The sequence below is a fragment of the Pleurodeles waltl genome, chromosome 7 (genome assembly GCF_031143425.1).
Source record: "Pleurodeles waltl isolate 20211129_DDA chromosome 7, aPleWal1.hap1.20221129, whole genome shotgun sequence".
NCBI classification, from domain to species: domain Eukaryota; kingdom Metazoa; phylum Chordata; class Amphibia; order Caudata; family Salamandridae; genus Pleurodeles; species Pleurodeles waltl.
This window is the reverse complement of record NC_090446.1, coordinates 415,081,068-415,103,528: the sequence shown is the minus strand read 5'-3', so window position 1 is coordinate 415,103,528 and position 22,461 is coordinate 415,081,068. Positions and strand designations below refer to the sequence as shown.

At 43.6% G+C, this 22,461-nt stretch overlaps 1 protein-coding gene across 1 annotated transcript in view; it reads right to left on the bottom strand.

Annotated features, from left to right (window-relative positions):
• The window catches only part of SAMHD1 (SAM and HD domain containing deoxynucleoside triphosphate triphosphohydrolase 1), a 1,157,401-nt gene that overhangs the window by 725,151 nt on the left and 409,789 nt on the right, over positions 1 to 22,461 (bottom strand). Inside the window, exon 10 of the mRNA XM_069243902.1 lies at positions 7,038 to 7,138. Coding sequence (XP_069100003.1) covers positions 7,038 to 7,138 — 101 coding nt within the window. The remainder of the gene's footprint in view (positions 1 to 7,037; positions 7,139 to 22,461) is intronic.

The following is a 22,461-nucleotide window of genomic DNA, read 5'->3' as shown; positions in this document are numbered from 1 at the left end:
AACAATTCCGTAAGGGGTTCTGCTACTGTGGAGAAGTGAGGAATGAAACGTCTATAGTAACCCACCAATCCCAGAAAAGCCCTAACATCTTTCTTTTTTTTAGGGAACGTCATATTGGAGATAGCTTCTACCTTTTCGACTTGGGGAAAGATCTTACCACCCCCTACAACATAACCCAGATATCTGATGCTCGTTTGACCTAGTCGGCATTTCCCAGGATTGGCAGTTAACTGTGCATTTCGTAAAGCCTGTAAAATGGTATTGAGATGGGTCATGTGTTCTTCCCAGGAATTGGTATAGATAACAATGTCATCCAGATAGGCTGCGGCATACTGTCTAAAAGGTCGTAAGATTTAGTCCATGAGTCTTTGGAAGGTGGCAGTAGCTCCGTGGAGCCCGAAAGGGAGGACTGTAAAGTGGTACAATCCCGAAGGGGTAGCAAATGCGGTTTTCTCTTGATCTTCTTTCCTTGAGGGTATCTGCCAGTACCCCTTAGTAAGATCTAAGGTAGATAAGTATTTGGCCTGACCCAGTCTCTCAATGAGTTCATCAATTCTCGGCATAGGATATGCATCAAAATAGGTTACATTATTGACCCCCCCTATAGTCTACGCAAAACCTGGTACTGCCATCTGGCTTAGGTACCAGTACTACAGGCGAACACCACGGACTGGTTGACGGTTCTATAATTCCTGCTGTTAACATGGCTTGGACTTCTTTTTCGATAATCATCTGTTTGGCTTCGGGGATGCGGTATGGTCTCTGGCGGTGAACCATATTTGTTTTAAGGTGGATGGGATGCTGGACTAGGGGGGTTCTCCCTGGATATTTGGAGAAGACATCATGATTGTGTGTACTAGGTGAGTTAGTTGGTTGTGATAAGACCCAGTGAGGTCAGGATTGATCCAGGGTAAGGACGGGTTAGGGAGTTGAGGTTTGGTTAGGGTGGGGTATGGAATGTCTTCATTAATGTCAGTATTGATGTACCGAATGTTACGGTCCTCTGTAGGATCTAACCATTTTGTAAGCAGGTTAATGTGATAAATCTGTTCCCTGCCACTTCCTTGGGGTATGGCGAATTTGTAAATGGTGGGGTTAATCTGAGCTGTCACTTCAAATGGCCCTTGCCATCGGGCCAACAACTTATTATCTGTACTAGGGAGTAACACCAGTGCTTTGTTTCCTACTGTCAAGGTTCGTACTGTGCTTCGGGTATCATACAGTCTTTTCTGTTTATCCTGGGCCTCCCGCAAAGCAGTATGGGCTTCTTCCCATACCGTATGTAAATTCTCTCTTAACTCCCGGGAATAGGTTAACAAATCTTTTACTTCTTCCTCCGTATCCTCCCATTGTTCGGCTAACATATCCAACAATGTACGAGGTTGGCGGCCGAACAGTAATTCAAATGGGCTGTGACCTAGGGACGCCTGTACATGTGTACGGATGGCATATAAGACTAACGGTAACTTTTTCTCCCAATCTTTGCCCGCGTCTGATATACTTTTTCTGAGGAGGGATTTAATAGGTTTAATGAATCTTTCGACCAGTCCATCGGTTTGCAGATGGTAGACTGAGGAACGAATTTGTTTGACCCCTAATAAGTGGCATACTTCCGCCATCAGTCAGGACATAAATGAGCTCCCTTGGTCTGTCAATATTTCTTTTGGGAAACCCACCCTCGAAAAAAATTCAATCATTACTTGGGCAATGGTTTTAGTGTGTATACTGGGAAGAGCTATGGCCTCCAGGTACAGTGTAGCATAATCTACCAACACAAGTACGTATTGTCTACCCCGAGTGGAGGGCGTGAGAGGGCCAATGAGATCCATCCCAACTCGGGTAAAGGGGATATCAATAATCGGAAGGGGTTGGAGTGGAGCAGGGATTTGGGAAGAAGGGTTGTATAATTGGCATTTGGGACATTCCGCACAATGTCTACGTATTTCACCATAAACCCCTGGCCAATAAAACCGTCTAAGTACTGCCTCTTCAGTTTTCTCCCTTCCCAAGTGTCCTTCCCCGTTATCCCCATATGCTAGTTGTAATACTTGTTGACGATGACTTTTGGGTAACACTAACTGAAGGTCATTTCCCCGGGTGGGTGTGGGATTGCGATACAGTAATTGGTTACGAATTATGAATCTGGGACCTACCCCATGAATTGCCCCAGACTGCGCCTGCTGCCATGCGTATTTTAAGGAGGGATCCACATTCTGATTCCGCCGGAAATCTCCTGTAATCGTACAAATTCTCCCAGATAGAGTAGAATCTTCATCTGACGGGAGAGTTTGCAAATATGAGCGTTTTTGCTCTCTTTTTTGTCTTTTACTGAGGGTAACACATATCCTTCCTGGTCCCTCCGTCAGGTCTCCTTCGGGTGCTTCCGCCCACCAAGACGTCAGCATGTGTTCTCGCCCTGCTCGCTCCAATAAGGATGAAAAATCCACATAGTCAGTACGAAGGATTATGTCCTCCTCTAGTTTGGAGAGTACCCCGACTCGGAGGTCCTCTGACCGCTCTCTCCATTGCAATTTTATTGTAGCTAAGGGATAGTACTGCTGATCTCCATGTACACATGTGATTAGGACTTGTTGCCTTTTTCTATTTGTCCTGGCAATACTAGATTTCCTCTTATCACGCTTTGACTACAACCAGAGTCAATGAGGGCTGTTCTTTTCTCATTATTGACGACAATGGGAAGGATATATTTGGGTTTGTCCCCTCCAGACCAGAACACCCTTCCCTTAGTCAGCCCTATCTCCATGGGTTCTTCGGTTTCCATCTTATGCGGACAATTACGGGCAATATGTCCCCATTCTGAACAACTGTAACATTGGGGTCCAGGGCCCGCATTTCCGGGTAGCCCTGGGCCTGTGGCGGATGATCTATCGGTACCATGTGTCAACACAGGTCGCTGGAGATTATTTCTCTATATAGTTGGTCACATAGGAGGGGGGGAACCCGACTAGTGGTGGCACGGAAGTCTGAACCTCTATGATAGGCACAGGCAAGATCTACCGCAGTTTCGTTTGTTAGCCCAGGATGTTGTCTTACCCAGTTCCTGGTGGTGGGTGGTAAAGCATCCAAATACTGTTCTAATACTATGACATTAAACATATCTTCTTTTGTGTTTTCCGTGGGTTGTAACCACCTACCGGAAGCATGTTAAACTCGGTAATATAAGGTGTGGGGGTTCTCCTGATGCTGCCATTTCGTCTGTCTAAACTTGGTACGATAACTTTCAGTATCTAAGCCCACTCGTTCTAGAATTGTCTTTTTAATGTCCTTATATGGCAAGGTACCACTTGGATTAATGGCTTGGTATGTGGTTTGTAATTGTCCAGTGAGCAGGGGGGCGATAAACTGACCCAATTTATCCTCAGGCCAGTTAGCGGTGCTGGCCACTCTTTCAAAGTTTGTGAAAAAAGAGTCCGGATCGTCCTGCTCCTGATACTTTTGTAACACACTACTAGGCACCGTAGGATGTACTTTAGTATGAGCAATGGTATCAGTGAGCTTGCCTAATGCGGTTTCATGTACCAGCTGATTATTGGCCATAATTGTTGCCTGGCTTTTAAGTGCGGTCTGCAACGCTTCTCTTTCTTCTTTGGCTTCTTTCATTTGTTGCTCCCATGTCATTTGGAGATGCCGTTGCCCTTCAGCCAACTGGGTGATAACATCAGCTATTGTCGTTTTCTCCTCCATGGTGGCGGTTTCCTTCAAATCCCACTTCTGACACCACTTGTGACCCGATGGTAGGGAAGGAATCACTCCGACAGAGTTCCAAGTGTAAAAACAAAGAGGTTTTATTGGAATAATATGGATGAAGCAAGTACAGGTACGTGTTTCTGGTCATTAATTGCTGGGTAGAAGGTGGTGAGGGTTTGTCTGTAGTCAGCTCTTCATTCTCCTCTTCTCTGTTCCACTTCCGTAGGGATTCCCCGGGAGGTGCATGCAGAAAGAAGAGAACAGAAGTGGTAATTGGACTAGGTATTCCTGTCGTATGGTAAGTTTTGAATTTCTTTTCCTTTTTCTCCTCACTTTCTATTCCTGATACTAGTCATTCCAGTGTTTCTTTTATGTTTAACATCCTTTCTTACTATGGTTTTGTTCTCTCCCCCTCGATAGTGCTCGTGATCTGGTGCACGATGACTTCAGTGATTTAGACTCTTATTGTACTCTACGGTGTTAGTGGTAAGTGGCGTTTTCAGCCCTCCCTTCCTTTCACTCCTTCCCCCCCCCTTGTTGTGCTGTGTTTGTGCCCTCGTTCGACACTCTCTCTCTCTCTCCGCTTTTACTCAGGTTCAGGCTTGTGATCCCACGCACCTGTACTGCCACGCTTCTCCGGAAGCGTGGCGGGATGCAGCAGCTCGTCCTCCCGGTCCCTGGGCTTCAGGATGTCCGATGCTCATCCCCAGCCGTCACCGCCAAGATACGAGTGCTCCACCTGCCTCCGTGTAGTCCTTTGGCTCCGTCCTCCTCTCCCGACGTCTGTATGGTTGCCGTCCGTCTCCTCGTTTTGATGGTATTTCACTGGTCCTCGATCGCCTCTAACTCCTTCCTTACAAACCCCGGACCCCGTAAACTCCGGTAGCGGCGATTTTAACTTCCTGACATCCCACCGCTTGAAAACGTCCAGCCAATCACGGGACGGTAAACTAGGCTGCCTGGGCCCACGAGTGGCAGTGTCAGCACAAGTGAAGTCCAAGTACGGGCGAACAGGTTCCAGCCCGTCACACTACCGCTCCACCTTCGCCAGACCCAAGACCTCTTGACATTCAGGAAACGGCTCAAGACATGGCTCTACGACCAGTAACTCCCCCCAGCGCCTTGAGACCCTAACGGGTGATTAGTGTGCTCTATAAATCCTTGATTGATTGATTGATTTTAGTAAGGTTCAGTACCATTATACTGTTGAGCTGAGAGACTTACGTCTGACTCTGTTTGGGACATCAATTTTTTGATTTATGAGGATGTAGGACCATTCATTCCTTGGCTTGTAGGACCATTCCTTGGCTTAAGATTCTCTATTATTATCTTTCTCTCATCTATCATTGAACTCCATAGGTAAGCCCACACTTGCTCATGGCGTATTCCAAATGTTTTCGCTTAAATGCACACCTTGTGTTTTATCTTCTTTCCTTCACATTATTTTTTTCTTTTCGTTGAGGTTCCTTTCTACTAAATGTCCTTGTGACAGTGTCCTGATGATGGCTCTGGTCAAGTTTACCTTTGGACTGAAACGTCAACTTTCTTTTGGATTGTCTAAATTGGTTTAAGCTGTAAGCATATGTCCTCGTAATGTGATTTTCTCAAATGATCTTTGGACATTATTTTACTTCAGTCCGTCACTGCTGCCTACTATTCTGTATTATATATCTGTTTGTTTTGATTGCACCAGTACTCCTTGATTGCTTGGATAATTGTTTGCTTCTTTGGCTTTGAATTATTGCTGAAATATTTTGAATAATTATCTTCATGCTTGCTTAAATAATTTATTTCTTTGAAATTTGCTACTGCGTGCATATGTGAAGGCATTTCATAAGGGAACATTTATTCTTTGTATTACTATATATCCTTTTTGACTTACCTTGGGTTGTCTTCCTATTATTCTTTTGCCTCGCCCGAGTAAACCTTAGTTTTTGATACAGTATTACTAGCCAGGTTCTTAGGGTTATTGGGTTGAACCCGTATATTGTTAGTGTAATTATTTCACTGTTGAGGCAGCTGTAGCATATGCATAATTATATTTTTTACATCTCACATCCTGAATTCTGTGCTACATTTTGCCTGTAAAGATAGTAAGAAAAGTAACAGATGACTTAATCTGCTACAGAGATCTTTGATCACTTGTTTCTCACAAGTTTGACTCCAAGCAGGGCGGTTGCAAAACAGATATACAGAGTATTATGGCAGTGGCTAACTGTACTAATACTAATATGAAGAGACGCATAGCAAAACAAAACAATCAAGACAAAATGTAATTGGTGGAAGTGTAAGATAAAAGACTGGCGGATGTAATTGTGTGTATAAGGGGGCTCCTTTGGGAGCTTGAGGGGGGCGTCTTAATTATGTAGGTTTTTAATCCTACAGTATTCATGTTTATAATCTGGGCATGAAGGTGTGTAATCTGTGTAGATGGGTAGATCAACAGAACAGCTTTTAGTGAGCAAGGATGTGTGGCAGCCGAAATGCGTCCTACACTGGTAGCATGAGTATGGAATAAACGTTGAAGAAACTGGCATTTCGAGTGTTGGTGTTTTTAAATTAAAAGCCTTTCAGAAGAAGGACTGAGGTCAACAGAACTTGTATATGTTATGTTGAATTTGTCTGCAGGTCTTGTTTAGTTGTGCCTGTTCATCTCTTTCTGCAGCTCATAAGTCCTGGTCATGCCTTTTTGCACGTTTGAGAAGATGTGGGTGAGGGTGTGTGTGTGTGTGCCAATCTGTACATTTACTACTCATACCCTGAACCCAGCAGTGCAGTACCCTTGACAATACATTGCTACCTTCCCTCCCACTGGAACGCTGCACTGCTCTTCACCACATCCATCATCACATCATTTTAACTGTGCGTGGCTAGCCACTTAGGATTCTGCACTTCACAAATGCACTATGATTCCTCAGCATCATTGCACATTGCGCTTCCTTATCCTTGCACTGACACTACCCTCTTTTCACATGACCGCTAGTCGGTGCCATTAATTATGGTAAAGCATGGCCAACACTACTGCAACTTTCCCAGTGTGCGGTTAATAGGCATCTGGCACTAAAGTCTTTACTGTGTTTTATTCATGCCAGCATACAATTTACATATAAAAAAGACTGGCACTGCAGTGCTTGTCTAACATCATTGTGACCACAGAGACTTATTTTTGAACAAACCGTATGACTACCAGGTGAAAGCCACCACATGAGATAGAAGCAGGGACACCAAGTGCTACTGTTTGGATTTCAAATATTTTGCAACATCAAGAAACTCAGCAGTTCAGCAAATTACATACAAAACAACGTGTCTCATTTGAGTAAATTTTGTACCTGGCAAAGTAATCCCATTTGTCCACATCAATTCCATTCCTTTTATTTGCCACTATTTCATAAAGAAACCTCTTTTCTTCTGTCCTTCCATGATAGAGCCACTGAAAGATGAGAAAAAGACTGTATTTGCATATAAATCCACTTATGTCCATAACATGAATCACACATACAAGAGACAAATGATTCTATCTTTTTCCAGAATGTCTGCCTGGAATTCATCTATATTGATGTATGTACGATCAAATCAGCAAGTTATTTAACGTATAAATTACATCCTTAACTGGCACCATTGTCAACAATACATTTGCAAGATACACAATAACTTAAAGTTCCCTACACGTAAACATATACCTTTGCATCCACCCCAATGCTTGGAACACACAGACACAGCGTACTTGCTTGTAATGGGTTGGGATGGTAAACAAGATGAAAGGCTTATGCTAAACCCCAGCATATTTCCCTCCTATTGCTTTACTAGCATCAGTACACTAGATGCAGTGCCTTTCTTTTTCACTTCAGAAGAGAAACAAGTTATTGGCCCAGGAGAAAAAAATATGAGGCAACCTATAAACAACAAACTCGAAGAAGCAGGTCCTCGCCATTAAGAAAATGATATATAACTGCATCTTAAACAACTATCGCTGACACATTCAGACTCCTAATAATAGGAAGAGGGCATTTCCTCTAAGGCTGGAGGAACACGTGTGAAGATTTAGGAATTTTGGGTCTTTATATGTTCAAAGGAGAGGTAAGAGCTTGTCTTTTATTTGTCCATATAGAGGACTCCATTCTATAATATTTGCTTCTCCTAGTTCCCTTTGATTGTTAAATGGAAGCCCTAAACTGGAGAAAGAGAGAATACACTAAATGATCTGGAAATACTAGCACGCAATAACGGTGAAAAGGTACTATTTTACACCCAGTATAATACAACATTGCTTTATTGGTATGACTAAAGATGCAAGCATTGTCAAAGCTTGGCTGCCGGGGCTATTTCTTAGGTGTATTCATAATCCATCTTATCTAGCTACAAACCACTAGAAGACAATTTGAGTCTTTTAGTCCCTGTTCATATATTATATTCTTTAACTTCAAGCCAGTGTCAAACTCAATGTCTCTCTGTGCTTATGGTTACAAAGTACTTAATAATTTATGAATATACATAAGTCATTATTCAAAAGTAGTACAAATTAGTCTACCTCAGTAATAACAGACACAGTATACAAGGAGAAGTGACACTAGGAAAGAGAAAGATTTCTTAATCATGTAGGCTAAAGTTTAAAAAACACGTCTGGAATGAAGTCACATGTTTTGGATCCGATGACTTGCACTGTGAAGGCACGTATGCACATGGTCTACTGACGCCTCGTTAAAGATGTATTTGTAATCAATATGTACAAATTATCTATAGCCTGAAAAAAAACAGATTTTATAGAATAAAAAGTGATGAAGGTGAAGAGACCATAAAGAACCAAATGTGGGTATTTGTGCAAATGGAGCTATTGAAGCTCAAGTGTAAAGAGATGTTATGTTTCATCATTATGAATGCTAAAAGGGTAATGGCAAAAGCCCGAACGTCAGGCTATTGTTACTTGTTGTATAGGAAAGATGATAAAGTTAATTGATTTTTGGAGGAGGTAGGAAAAGTCCCAGCCGGCAACTGGAGAAAAGAAAGGTAGAAATATGCGTCACATGCAGAAAAGTTGAATGTGTAAGCAAACTAACAATCACGTAAAATTAATTTCAATTCCTTTTCACCTTGTCCAAGCTTTTTTGAGAGGATTTGCAGTTTTTGTTTACCGCATAATTTTGGAATGTCTTTGATTAGGTCTCAAAAGTACCCCAATACATCACAAGACCACAAAAAGAATGGTACCTGTTAAAATGAAGGGGCAGTTCAAAATTGCAGTTTGAGGGATTGTACAGCATGATCAATTGAGCACATCACAGATTTCAAACAGCATAGGATAACCATACTGTGAGAAAGTAGCCTCTTTCTAGCATGGTTACCCCCACATTTGGCCTGTTTGTAAGTGTGCGTCAGTGTGTTTTTACTGTGTCACTGGGATCCTACTAGCCAGGACCCCAGTGATCATAGATAAAAACCTATATGTCAGTGTGTTTTGCCTGTCTCACTGGGATCCTGCTAGCCAGGACCCCAGCGCTCATAGTTTGTGGCCTAATGTGTGTGTCTGTATAGTGCTTGACTGTGTCACTGAGGCTCTGCTAATCAGAACCCTAGTGCTTATGCTCTCTCTGCTTTTAAATTTGTCACTGTAGGCTAGTGACTTCATTTATCAATTTCAACTGGCACACTGGACCCCCCTTATAATTCCCTAGTATATGGTACCTAGGTACCCAGGGCATTAGGGTTCCAGGAGATCCATATGGGCTGCAGCATTTCTTTTGCCACCCATAGGGAGCTCAGACAAACCCTTGCACAGACCTGCCATTGGAGCCTGCGTGAAATAAAACACGTTATTTCACAGCCATTTTCACTGCACTTAAGTAACTTGTAAGTCACCTATATGTCTAACCTTCACTTGCTGAAGGTTAGGTGCAAAGTTACTAAGTGTGAGGGCACCCTTGCACTAGCAAAGGTGCCCCCACATAGTTCAGGGCCATTTACCGGGACTTTGTGAGTGTGGGGACGCCATTACACGCATGCACTACATATAGGTCAATACCTATTTGTAGCTTCACAATGGTAACTCCGAATATGGCCATGTAACATGTCTAAGATCATGGAATTGTCCCCCCATCAATCTGGTATTTGAGAGCCAATTCAATGCATCCTGGTGGCTCCACACTAAGGATCCCCAGTACTGCCAAACCAGCTCTCTGAGGCTTGCACTGCAGCTACGGCTGCTGCCACCTCACAGACAGGGTTCTGCCCTCCTGGGGTCTGAGCAGCTCAGTCCCAGGAAGGTAGAACAAATCATTTCCTCTGCCTTTGGAAATAGGTGTTACAGGCTGGGGAGGGGTAGCCTCCCCAGCCTCTGAAAATGCTTTGAAGGGCACAGATGCTGCCCTCCTTGCATAAGCCAGTCTACACCGGTTCAGGGACCCCTTGCCCCCTGTTCTGGTGGGAAATTGGACAAAGGAAAGGGGTGTGACCACTCCCTGTCCATCACCACCCTAGGGTTGGTGCCCAGAGCTCCTCCAGTGTGTCCCAGACTTCAGCCATCTTGCTTTGCAAGGTGTGGGAGCACTCTGGAGGCCTCTGAGTGGCCAGTGCCAGCAGGTGACGTCAGAGACCCCTCCTGATAGGTCCATACCTGATAAGGTAGCCAATCCCCCTCTCAGGGCTATTTAGGGTATCTCCTGTGGGTTCTCTTCAGATTCTGCTTGCATGTTTCCTTCAGGAATCCTCTGCAACTACTACTTCATCCTCTGACCTCGGATCAACAGCAGCCTGATCCAGGAACTGCTGTAACAGCAACAAAGTATCCACAAGGGATACTTTTCCTCTGCAACTTCAGCTCCAGCCAGCAACTGCAACAGTTTCCACAGTGTGCAGGCTCTGAGGACTTCCTGTCTTCATCCTGCACCAGAAGGACCGAGGAAATCTCCTGTGGGGTGACGGAGTCACTCCCCTGCTCCAGCAGGCATCTTCCAAGACGACGACCGGTACCTTTGGACTCCTCCACAGCGATGAACTTGCTCCTAAGGACACAGAGGTTTGACCCCCATCGACAGACGGTCCTACTGATGCAATTTGGAGGAGGTAAGACCGCGCCTTCCCTGAGAGAGACAGTATCCCTGTGTACCTCGTCTTCTGCACCTCCTGAGGCCTCTGTGCACTATTTGTAACATTCCTTCCTGCAGAACCTGGCCCAGGCCCCCAGCACTCCATCCTGCAATGCTCAACTCGCCGAGTTGTTCTCCAGCGGTGTGGGACCTTCCTTTGTTGTGCTGCACCAACTGCGATTTGCACCTCCTTTGTCCCCATGTCCTGGGACTCCCGTGGGTGCTGCCTGGCATCCTAAGGGCTCTCTGAAGTGCTGACAGCCCCCTCTTCCTCCTCACACAGAGTTGAGGTCCCTCCTGGGTCCAGCAAGTGCCATTTTGGCGCAAAACTGACTTTTGTCGTAACCAAAGCTTGTTGGCGACTTCCAACACGAAATCACATCTGCATCCATCTTCATGTCGTGGGACATCCTTTGCATCATGCAGGAACCCGCTGGCATCTTCCTAGGGTGCATTTCTGCAGTCTTCGACTAACCATGGACTCTTCTTTTGCACCCTCTTCTGGGTTAGCAGGGGCTCCTGTCCTTGCTGGAACTTCTTTCGACTTCTGGACTTGGTCCCCTTCTTTTGCAGGTCTTCAGGTCCAGGAATCCAGCAGTTGTTGTTTACAGACTTGGTTGGTTACTGCAATATCCCAATCACAAGGTGTAGTGTGTCCTAAGGAAACTTGCAGTACTTTACTCCTGCTTTTCTGGGCTCTAGGGTGGGGTAATTTACTTACCTTTACTGTATTCTTACTCTCCCAACGATTCTGCACACACTACACTTGTCTAGGGGGAAATTTGTGATTTGCATTCCATTTTCTTAGTATATGGTTTGTGTTGCCCCTAGACCTATTTTCACCTATGCATTCTATAGCATTTCCTATTGTTTGCATTGTTCTATGACTATTTACTTGTTTAATTTTGGTGTGTAGTGTATATCTTGTGTATAATACTTACCTCCAGAAGGAGTAATGTCTTTAATATATTTCTGGTACTGAGTCACCCAAATAAATACCTTTATTTTTGGTAACACTTGAGTATTGTCTTTACTTGTGTATATGTACTGTGTAACTATGGTGGTATTGCATGAGCTTTGCATGTCTCCTAGTTCAGCTTAAGATGCTCTACTTTAGCTATCTCTATCAGCTAATAAGGGATAACTGGACCTCGTATAAGGTGTAAGTACTCAAGGTACCCACTACAAACCAGGCCAGCCTCCTACAATGGTTCTGAATTAATTAACCTTTAGACAAGCATGGATTTAAGACCTAAAGATGGCATAAGAGTAATCCAGGCTTGAAGTGTTTAGAGACTAGATGACTGCCCAAAGACCCTGAAAAGTGAGAGTGAACCATACAATGCTTCAATTCTCAACTGATTTATTTTACATGCGCTCTTAAAAACCTTGAATGACAAAAGGTCGGAAAGCTGAGACCTTTAATGTGTCTTAAGTGTAGCATATATTACCATTATCCCCTCTTTGTTCTTGGATGGAGCGCGCTGTTTATTTTTTTTTTTACTCCACACATATGATTTCTTTGCTTCTTTTAAAGATGTGTAAATGGGTTTCTGCACTTATGCTTTAAAATGAATTTATATTTTCAATTTTATTTTTTACTCCAGGTATGAGAGGTATGTAATAGAGCAACTCTATACTCAATGGAGAAAGGCAAAATAAAGGAAATGTAGGAAATTCAGGAATTTGTTTCAATAGATTGTTAGGGAATCTTTAATATAGACTTGGGTGAAGTCCATACCTCTTCTCCCTCTTTCTTGGGTGAAAAAGTATGGTATAATATATTTTCCCTTTCTTTGAGGAGAAGTTATTTCTCCACCTGAATAACACGTTCCTTCATCAAGAACTTCAGTTTGTGGGGGCAGGCTGAGCATGTAGGTCTACAGAGTGTACTGAGAGTTTACATTGAGCTTTTTACAGCACATTAGGCAATTAAACGCTTAGCAGATAGTTAGAAAGCTACTTTGTGGAGACCAGAATACTTTTTAGTGCTAGTAGCAATTATTTCCTTTGGTTGCATACTAAACCATTCTATTAGAGTGCTAAACCAAACAATTCCATGTTGTTTATAGTCCTAAGAAAGTTACATGTTATTAACTGATGGAGAGATTTGTGTTATGGATAATTTCCTATTCTATGGTGCCTTTGTGATTTGCAGGTAAAAAAGTTGCATGCAGTCACGTGTGTGCTCTTCCTAGCCTTTCATACTGTTAACAATGGCAGATGGACAGACAGGTTGACATTAGCGTGTGTAGGTAGAAGCCTATTTATGTGCATCTGGGAATGGTGCATGTGGTGACAAAATTCAAATTGAGAGGTGTAGCCTTCGGATTTATTAGTTTACAGAGTATTGCCTGCGTTTCAATGGTGTTGTTCACTGTATCTGTAACCTGGGTCGACCACAAGTCCGATAAATGGAAACATTATGATCATAAATGGTCTGATGGTTTTGCACAAAGGTGATTATCCCACAGCAGTTAGTACTGGCCTGGCCAGATAAGAAAATATGCTCCACATGCACGTATAGGATGTACTTAGGAGTAACTAACCCCAGCATTTATTCTGGGCTACATCAAGAGCAAACATACCCCAGTAGGTGGCTATGGTTTGAACCTGGAAGAAGCTATCCTGCAGCAGACAGCAAAGGGGGTTTACAAAGAAGCAACTATTCCCTAGCAGAGCACCTGTGTTGGATGAAAGACGGAAATGTTATTCATGTGTAATCCTAGTTCAGTTACGTAGGTATTCTCACTTAAGTCCTGATCATAGAATAGTCCCGTCTGCATGAGTAGAGCCTGGGACACTTCTTTATAAATATTATTCTGACCTCTCAGCTAGTCACCTTAATGTTGAACAGTCTGGTGACACCTCTTTAAGTCTGTGACAGGCCAACATTAACTGCATTTTTTGCATGAAGGACTACACCATTACCATTAGAATCTAAACCACCACCAGCATTTAAAGCTAAAAAAGGGTTTTTCATATAAACAAAAAAAAAAGCCTAAAGCCCTGCTGTAGCTGTTGGCAAACAATTTAGGGAAAGGTGCCCGTTGGTTCAAAATTACACTAGCCACACTCAATACACTGTAGTCTGAAGAGAGACAGCATCTTCCACTGTCCAGCATGCATTGTACTGTCAATTTGCCTCACATGATCAGTTTTTTTTATAGTGGAGTATAATATTTCCCAAAGAGAGCTTTGTATACTGATGTTTTCATTGTATTATATTGGCAGCTGAGGGGGCCGGACGGTTGTTCATAACTTTAGTGAGAATACCTATGATACAAAACTATAACCATGTAATGCTTATAGAGAACATAAGAAATCTCAGTGTCTTATTTAGATACATTTCACAGAGATCCTTTACTCAAAAAGAAAATCCACTTGAAAATCTTTATATGAGCAGTAACGTCTAGTGAAAGCCTGAAGAGATTTCAAAGTTTATGTCTTACATCAATCAATCAATCAATCAATCGAGCGCTTCTTGCCATCCGTGAGGGTATCAAGGCATTTGTAGGGTTCAGCTGACTAGCTGAATAGCCAGATCTTCAAGGACGTTCAGAACTCGGGAAGAGATGGAGAGGTCCAGAGATGAAAGAGTAGCTTGATCCATGTCTTTGTGGTAGGTAGGAGAAGGAGCGACCTCCACTTCTGCCACGTCGTATGCAGGAGGTGAGGGTTAGAGAAAGGGAAGCAGAGCATCATGGTAAGCTTTTTGTTCAGTATGATGCCTGGGTTCCTAGCGTGGTAAGCGGGGGTAGGAGTAGGTCCGAGTTCAGAGGGCCACCAGGATGAGTCCCATGGGGAGCTTTTGTTTCTGAAGATCAGAACCTCTGTCTTGTCCAGGTTGAGCTTCAGGCAGTTGACATCTATCTCGAGGGGAGACATTCTTGATCCAACAGGAGATGCAGCTTTTCCTTTAGTGGAATGTGCTCTTGGTTTACCAGGTAGAGGTTTATCTGCTAGTTGGTAGTGCCATGCAGTGTAGGACCCTGTCCAACAAGCTCTGGTTTGTGTGGAGGATGCTGTTCCTCTAATGGGTTTTTTATCTAAATAAAAGTTTAAGACTATCTTTAAGTCTATTTAATTATACAATCTCTTTGCTCTAGGAGGATTGGGGAAGAAAGCAGAGAGGGAAATTGTTTGCTTTACAAGGAATTCTAAGACAACATTAGGAATAAAAGAATGGTATTTTCTTACAACTTCCCTGTAGTGATGGAAAATCAACTAGGGCTGAGTGGACGATAAAACTTACAATTCACTGACTCTTCTGGCAAAGGTAATAGCAACTAAAAAGGCACTTTTCCACAAAAAGAAATGCTGTAATGTTGCTTCATGAAGAATCTCAAGTCATAAGTTTGGAAAGGACCAAATTGAGTTCCCATGGAGATGTAGGACTTTTGACTGGAGGGTAGACCTCCTTGAGTCCTCCAAGAAAGTCTTTGATGACTGGTATTTTAAAGGAAGACTTTATGTGGGCCTTTTCGGTATGCTGTGATAGCAGCTAAGTAAACCTTTAGTGCAGTGGTTCCCAACCTTTTGATTTCTGTGGACCCTCACTTTAACATTAATGGAACCCAGGGACCCCCACTGAATCATCATTAGAATCCGGGGACCCCCGCCTGAGTCATTACTGGATGTTGGGGATCTAATTTGTCAATATTTGTTAATATTTTTTAATTTCTAGGCTCTTGCGGACCCCTTGAGAAGGCTTCGCGGACCCCCAGGGGTCCCCGGACCACAGGTTGAGAACCACTGCTTTAGTGAACAGAACTGAAGTCCTGAGTTTGCCAGATATAGTAAATCAAAGAGCTGATGCGGTAGAGAGTCATGATTTCTATTGAGACACTACTGTACACATCTTTTCTATTTGACAGTCTTCTGGTAGACGAGCTCTTACCTTCTTTGAGTATTTTTATCCAGTCTGGAGGTAAATTTAAATTTCCAAACTGTATGACCTCAGGAGCCATGCTGCCAAATTCAAAACGTTGCACACTGGGAAAGACGATTCTGTCTCCAATCTTGGACAGGTGGTTGTGGTTGCACAGCAGTTTGCTGTGAAGTTTGAGCAATGACTGAAGAAGCTCTGGATACCATCATTGTCTCGGCCACTCTGTGGCCATCAGGAGCATGGTCAAAGAAGAAGGTCTGCATTTGATAATTTGGGTTGTATCAGAGGAATTGATGGAAATATGTAAAGAAATCTGGTTAACCAATTCATGAAATGGGCATTCCCCACTGATTGTGGATCTCATACTGCGGACCATCACTTTGGCATTTTGCTCTTTTCCTAACAGATTTATTTCAGGGAAACCCCAATCTAGAAAATGGATTGCAAGATGTCATCGCTGAGTTCCCATTCGTCGAATTGTCTGCTGAGGAAATCTGCTGGCTGTTTTGGCTGTTCTGGTAGGTGAACAGCTTTAAGTGATAGGTCTTTCACCAATAGTCAATGCCAAGGTGCTTGTGTTTCTAATGAAAATGCCCTTAATCTAATTTGTCCCCGTTTGTTCAAGTAGTATATTGCTGTGGTTTTGTCAGTTTGTACTAGAACTCTTTTTGAGAATAGAGCTGGATGTTAAGCTCAGAATGAAATGGACAGCTTTCAGTTTGAGAACAATGATGCAACAAAGCTGTGATGCGATGTGGTAAAGCCTTAAACTATTAAATCTCATAAGTAAGCTCCCCAGCTTAATAGAGAAGCATCTGTCACTACCTTCTGTGTTGGAGGATACTGATGAAATGTCTTTGAGCAGATTTGGCTTGTTTAGCTACCACTGGAAGGATTGATGAACTTGCTGATTCAAAAGAATACTGTCTTTTCAGTCTCCTTGTTCTTGCATCAGTTCATCTTCCAAACATTACTGTAGAGTTCTCATGTCCAGGCAACAGTTACGTTCCCAGAAAAATGCATGAGATCATGATGCCTAGGAGTTAATACAGTTTGCCTACTGGTGGAGTTGAGGCATGTAGTAGCTGGAGACATTTTAGAAAAATGGAAGATACTCTTTCCTCCGAAGGATACACATCTCCTGTTACTGTATTTCAAAATGCACCTAGGTAGGGTAGCACTTGGAGATGTGCTGTGGTAGTTTTCCAGATTACTTGCAGTCCTAAACGGCTTAATAATTCTAGAGTGTAGTCAAAGTCTTTTTGTCCTCTAATTACTATATGATCTTTTATTAGCCAGTCGTCCAAATATGGATAGACCCAGATCCTGTTCTACAGAAGAAAATCAGCTACTTCCACCTTTTTTTTTTTTTAACAAACTTTATTGCTTTTTCTTGTACAGCCATATCCCATCATGTGGCTAGCAAAGGTACAGTGTATATGTCAGGTAGCAAAATGAGATTCACGTATAAACAATCAACGTGTACCTTCCCAACCCTACACTTGCCACAGTCTCGTTTGCAAGTATGTACCCACATTGTGCTACTCGGTGAATGTATCTATGTGATGTCAGGAGCAGTGGATCATAGTAATCCATCTAGCATTGTTTTTTGTGGGAGAAAGTATCATGTCATAGACCCTTCTGCTATGTGTCGCCACAGACCATAATTGGGTTGTATATGGGTTCTACTGTTCATGAAAAGGTTGCAGCGTTAAGCCATTGAAGGTAGTACAGAAGAAAGATATGTATAGTCTGTCCCTATCAAGACAAGTCATCAAGTGTTTTTTTTGAGCTGTGAAAGTTTCAAGTAGAGCATCCCATTCCATAGAGATGGACCGCTTTTGCAACGCTCTGTATTTTGCTCTGCGCAAAGCGCCACTTTCAGCCATGCCCCATCACTTTACCTCCTTGTGCCACTGTGATACAGGGGGTGTCCCGGAGGACTTCCAGGATCTCGTAAGAAGGAGCTTTGCTAGTAACAATACTAAGTCTAGAAGCATATAAGCACCTTAGAGCCCTTGGGCCTTGGATAAAGTCCAAGTATACAATGTTCTGCCGTGTAGCAGTAGTCTAATTCAGTCAGATCTGATAGGACAGCCCTGATATCTGCCCAGTAACAGGATACTGAGGGACAGGCCCATAACATGTGTAGTAAACATTCATTTAAAGTGTGGCTTTGGGGGCAGATAGATGATAATGCAGGAAAAATCGTGTGAAGTCTGTGTGGTGTGAGCTTGGCCCAATGTATACTTGAAAACTGAACACATTTAACACAGGAGTTGCAAGAGACCTTGCTCAGGTATTCTAAAGGGAAGGTCCCTTACCTATCTCTAAGGGATCGCAAGAGATCTTCCCACCTGGCCCCCGCAGGGATGTTGAAGGTGTCATCAGTTGAGTAGGTAAGCTCTTGTACAGCCAGCGCAGAAGATGCCTACCGTCACCCATAAACATGTATCATCTGTATAAAATCATGGGTGATTGGTTCAGAACCATCTGGTGCCCAAAGTCCTCAAATATAACTGATGATACTGGCATGTGTCAAAAATAGCGTTTCCGGCAGGCAGTGTGTGAGCGAAATCCATACAAGGCATAAGGATGCCACTCAAAGAGCGCTTTAATCTATGTTGATCCCAGGAGCACAATTTGTTTAACATCAAGATACCCAAGGATGTAGGGACACCTTGTAAAGGAATATTCAGGGCATGTGGCACACATAGGGCAGTATAATGGAGGGCTGTCTTCCAGTAGGCGAGGGCTATGCGCAGTATAATGGGACAGGAAAAGGATGCTGTGGATCCAGGGCAGAGCAAGCAACGGAATTTACCCTGATTAAGCATGCTACTTGTGTATCCTTTTCTCTGCCAGGATGTGGCCTGTTAATCAGTAGATCAACCTCTGCAGTTGTCCTGCTAAGCAGTAGGCTTTAAAGTCTGGAGCACCTATCCTTCTCCTGTTAGTGGGCAACTGTAGCTTATCCAAGCTGACCCTGCGTCATCCATTGCCCCATATCAAATCAGTTAGTAATGTATTTAGTGTTTTAAGTGCTTGGGCAGGTACAATCACTGATAAATTTACAAAATGATGAAGGAGTCGGGCAGCATTACCATTTTGGCAAGAGTCAATCGTCCTGCTTCTGATAACAAGAATGTGATCCAAAACCAGATTTGTGATTTAAGGGATGCATTCATCCTCCAAAGATTCCCATCCGATACATTTTGTGCTTTGCAGTATATTTGGATGTCTAGGTAGAGGAATGTGTGTGGTGCCATTACATTATGTGCATAGGCCGAAAGGTAGTGTGGATTCTGTATAAGTGTTTACAAATGAAAAGGCATAGGATTTGATTGGCATACTATCCAACACCATGTTCTGTGGGGCCCAAGGAAAAACCCCATTCTTATGCTTCCAGACAAAGCAGCTACACCAACGGTTCCAGTGCTACAACAGATAGCAATGGGGAAGGCAAACATCCCTGTCTAGTGCAGCGGGTCACTAGATATGGAAAGGAAAAATGGGGGCCTGTTTTAGCTCATGGGGTAGGACATGTGTACAATAATTTAACCTAGTCCAGGTAAAGAGGGGGGGGGGGGGGGGGGGGGGATATCAAAATGTGTTAAAGTAGCAAACATGAAATCCCAACCCAAGGTATCGAATGCCTACCTGAGATCCAGAGAGAGCCTCCAGCCACTGGATATTGACCACAGTTACATCCATCACATGATACAAGCGGCACATGTTGAGTGAGGTGTTTCGACGTGGAATAAATGGAATAACTCCTCACTGATCCATGTGTATCCATTTAGGGAGTGCTGGCTTGCTAGCATCTTACTCAGGATCTTTTATTCAGTGTTCAGTATGGACAGGGCCAGGTAAGAGGCACTTCATCAAGGGGCTTGCTGGGTTTTATTAATAAGGTGACCAGGGCTTGTCTGATAGTGGTAGGCAGTGTTCCTCCCCCAAGGGAGGTTTTGTAAAGTTTTTTTCCAACTGTGGCACTAATCGTTTTGCAAAGATAGCATAAAATTCAACAGGGAGGCCATTGGATCCCAGGGTTTTATCACGGGCGAGCTCTTTGATGACACTACGGATCTCACCAGGAGTGATGGGGGCAGGTACCACTTCCCTATCTGCCGCCGGCACGCTAGGCAGGGTCAATATACAAAGGACCATATGGCAGTGGGGTCTGCCAGTGGATGAGCGGCTGTATGAAGGGCAGTGTAGAAATCACAGAATGCACTGTTAATATTGAATTGGGCGTAGTCACAATAAGGTGTTTTGGCATGCGTATGGAAAGGTTAGGTGTGGGTGAAGGTACTGGTCTTATAATGCGTGCTAGCAGCATACTGGATTTGACGGCCTCGGTGTGGGGTTTCTGTACACAGGCTCTGTAGTCGATGACAGGCAGACTTTCAAAGAGTTCAGCATAGTTAATTATGGCTTCTTGTAGCTGCAGATCATATATTCGTTCTCTGCAGTGGCCTTTTCTAAGGAACCCAACGATTTCTCGACACGTTTCAGATCATGGAGATCTGTTTTACGTGCTTCGATCACTGTTAGTTACTGCCCCCATACTGCAATCCTAAAGGCTTCCCACTCCACCACCGGTGAGGAGGCAGTATTGGTATTCTCCACAAAGTAAGTATCAATAGCGGTGGATATTACATCTCGAAACACAGCATCCTCCAGAATCTGTGGCTGCATATGACAGGTGGGAATAGGGTGGGTACACGACCCCATGACAGACTGAGTACTAAAGAATTATGATCTGAGAGGGTCTTGCCTAGGTATGTAGCATGAAAATCCTGTGCTTGGAGAAAACTGATGCAGAGGATTCTAACTAAGTATGTGTGTGTGAGGGTAATCGATGTGGGGGTGGGTAAAAGGAGTATTCCCATATGCCTTGATTTCGTTGACACCAAGCGTCAGACAGGGACCACCCTTGAACCCATTGTTATTATACTTTGGTTTATAAAACAGATCCTGTCTCAGGTTTAGGAGTGTGGGAGCCAGTCTAGGTAGATATCTACAACTGCGTTAAAGTCCCCCCCTATTATCCAGGGGCACTGTGCCTAATCAGCGAGGATAGTAGATAAGTGTGTCAAAAAGGCTTCATGTACTGTGTTGGGCGCACAAATACTACCTAGGAGTATCGGTGGTACCCCTAATGAGAACATAACAGCCTTGTATATCCATTCTGGTGTCCAAAGCTTGAAAAGGAAACCCTGCTTGCAGCCAAATCGCCACCCTCACGCAATAGGAGAGTAAGAGGTATGAAAAAGTTGACCCCCTCCAATTTTCACACAGTCTGAGGGCTTCAGAAGCAGTGAGATGACTTTCTTGAAAATATGCAATTTGTGCCTTATGGCGGTGCAGTTACGCTAATATCCTGTGTCTCTTTTGCACTGATCCCCATTCCTTTTTACATACCAGGTGATTATATTATATTTACTTTCAGCTGCTAGCATTATGTAATACAATATTAAGTGTAGGAGCAGTATGTGACGGTGGCATAGAACCCAGAACAAAGATCCAATACAAGATCCAAGGATGAACATTGGTTCGACAAACTGTAATAAAAAACATGAAAACAAAGGAACAAAGGTTGCAATTGTCATTGGAATGTGTGACATCCCACCTTCCCTGAAGCTGACAACAGTGTAAGAAGATCTTAGTCACTGTATTTTCCCAGATCCAGAGACTCTGAATCCAAAACGTCAAACGTAACAGCACCACCACTGTAGAGTAGTAAAAGAGGGAATATATACAGGTACAGAGACATCCCCAGTAAGGTCCAAGGTCTTACCAATAGTGCCTGATATGATGTGGGGACCCATATTCCAATAATGTTAAGAGGGAAAAAAAAAACATACTCAGCTCAACCCATCATGTGGGGGACCCATTAGCCAACCTCATTGTATCAGTTATGAGGTGGAAGTCACATAGTTTGTATCACATACCAGAAGACAGTCATCCCCAAACAAGAGTACTCACTATATGTCAACTAATGAAATCGTTGGCAGTATGTGAAGTGACTGAAGTCAATAGCGCCATACTCACACAGGATTCAGAGTCGGATATACTGCCAGATGATGAACTGGAATTATTGGGCAGACGAGGGTCCCAAAGGGAGGTAGCAGACCCAAGTGCAGCTTTCTGGCCCTCCAGGGTCTGTTGTGGAGATGGGGTAGCTTCGGTCAAGGTACAAACGCCAGGGCCGCGTTGCAGCTTCGGGCCATTGTTTGGGTTTTGGCACTGTTGGCTCCGAAGTTTCAGGTCTATTAGGAGTAGGAAAGTGTTGTTTTACCCAGTCCCAGGTGGCTTTCGGTGTTTCAGAAAAGAGGGTGCATTGGTCATTGAAAACTGAGTTTGGCGGGGAAAAGAAAGGCGTAGTTGTTCTTTGACCACCTGGTAGGAAGGCTGGTGTGAGATCCGTGCATTGTCCCTTGTAATAGGCACCTTCTCCCTGGCACATCGGAGGATCTTATACTGATCCTTGAAATTGAATATGCAATTCTCGGGAGGGAGATTTGGTGGGGAGACAGGGGCTTTGTGTCAGCGCCTGGTACGCCCTTTCCATTGTTAACAGTTCTGACAAACCTGTTGGTGCCAGTGTGCTCCGCAACCAGGCCTCCACATATTTCGTGGCATTGGTACCCTCCACTCATTTTGGCACTCCTATGATGCATATTTTGTTCTGCTGGGCTCAACCTTCTGCACCCTTCACCCGCTTCTAGAGAAGGTCAACTTGTCTATGGAGTTGAGCAACTGCGGCGGTCTGGTCTG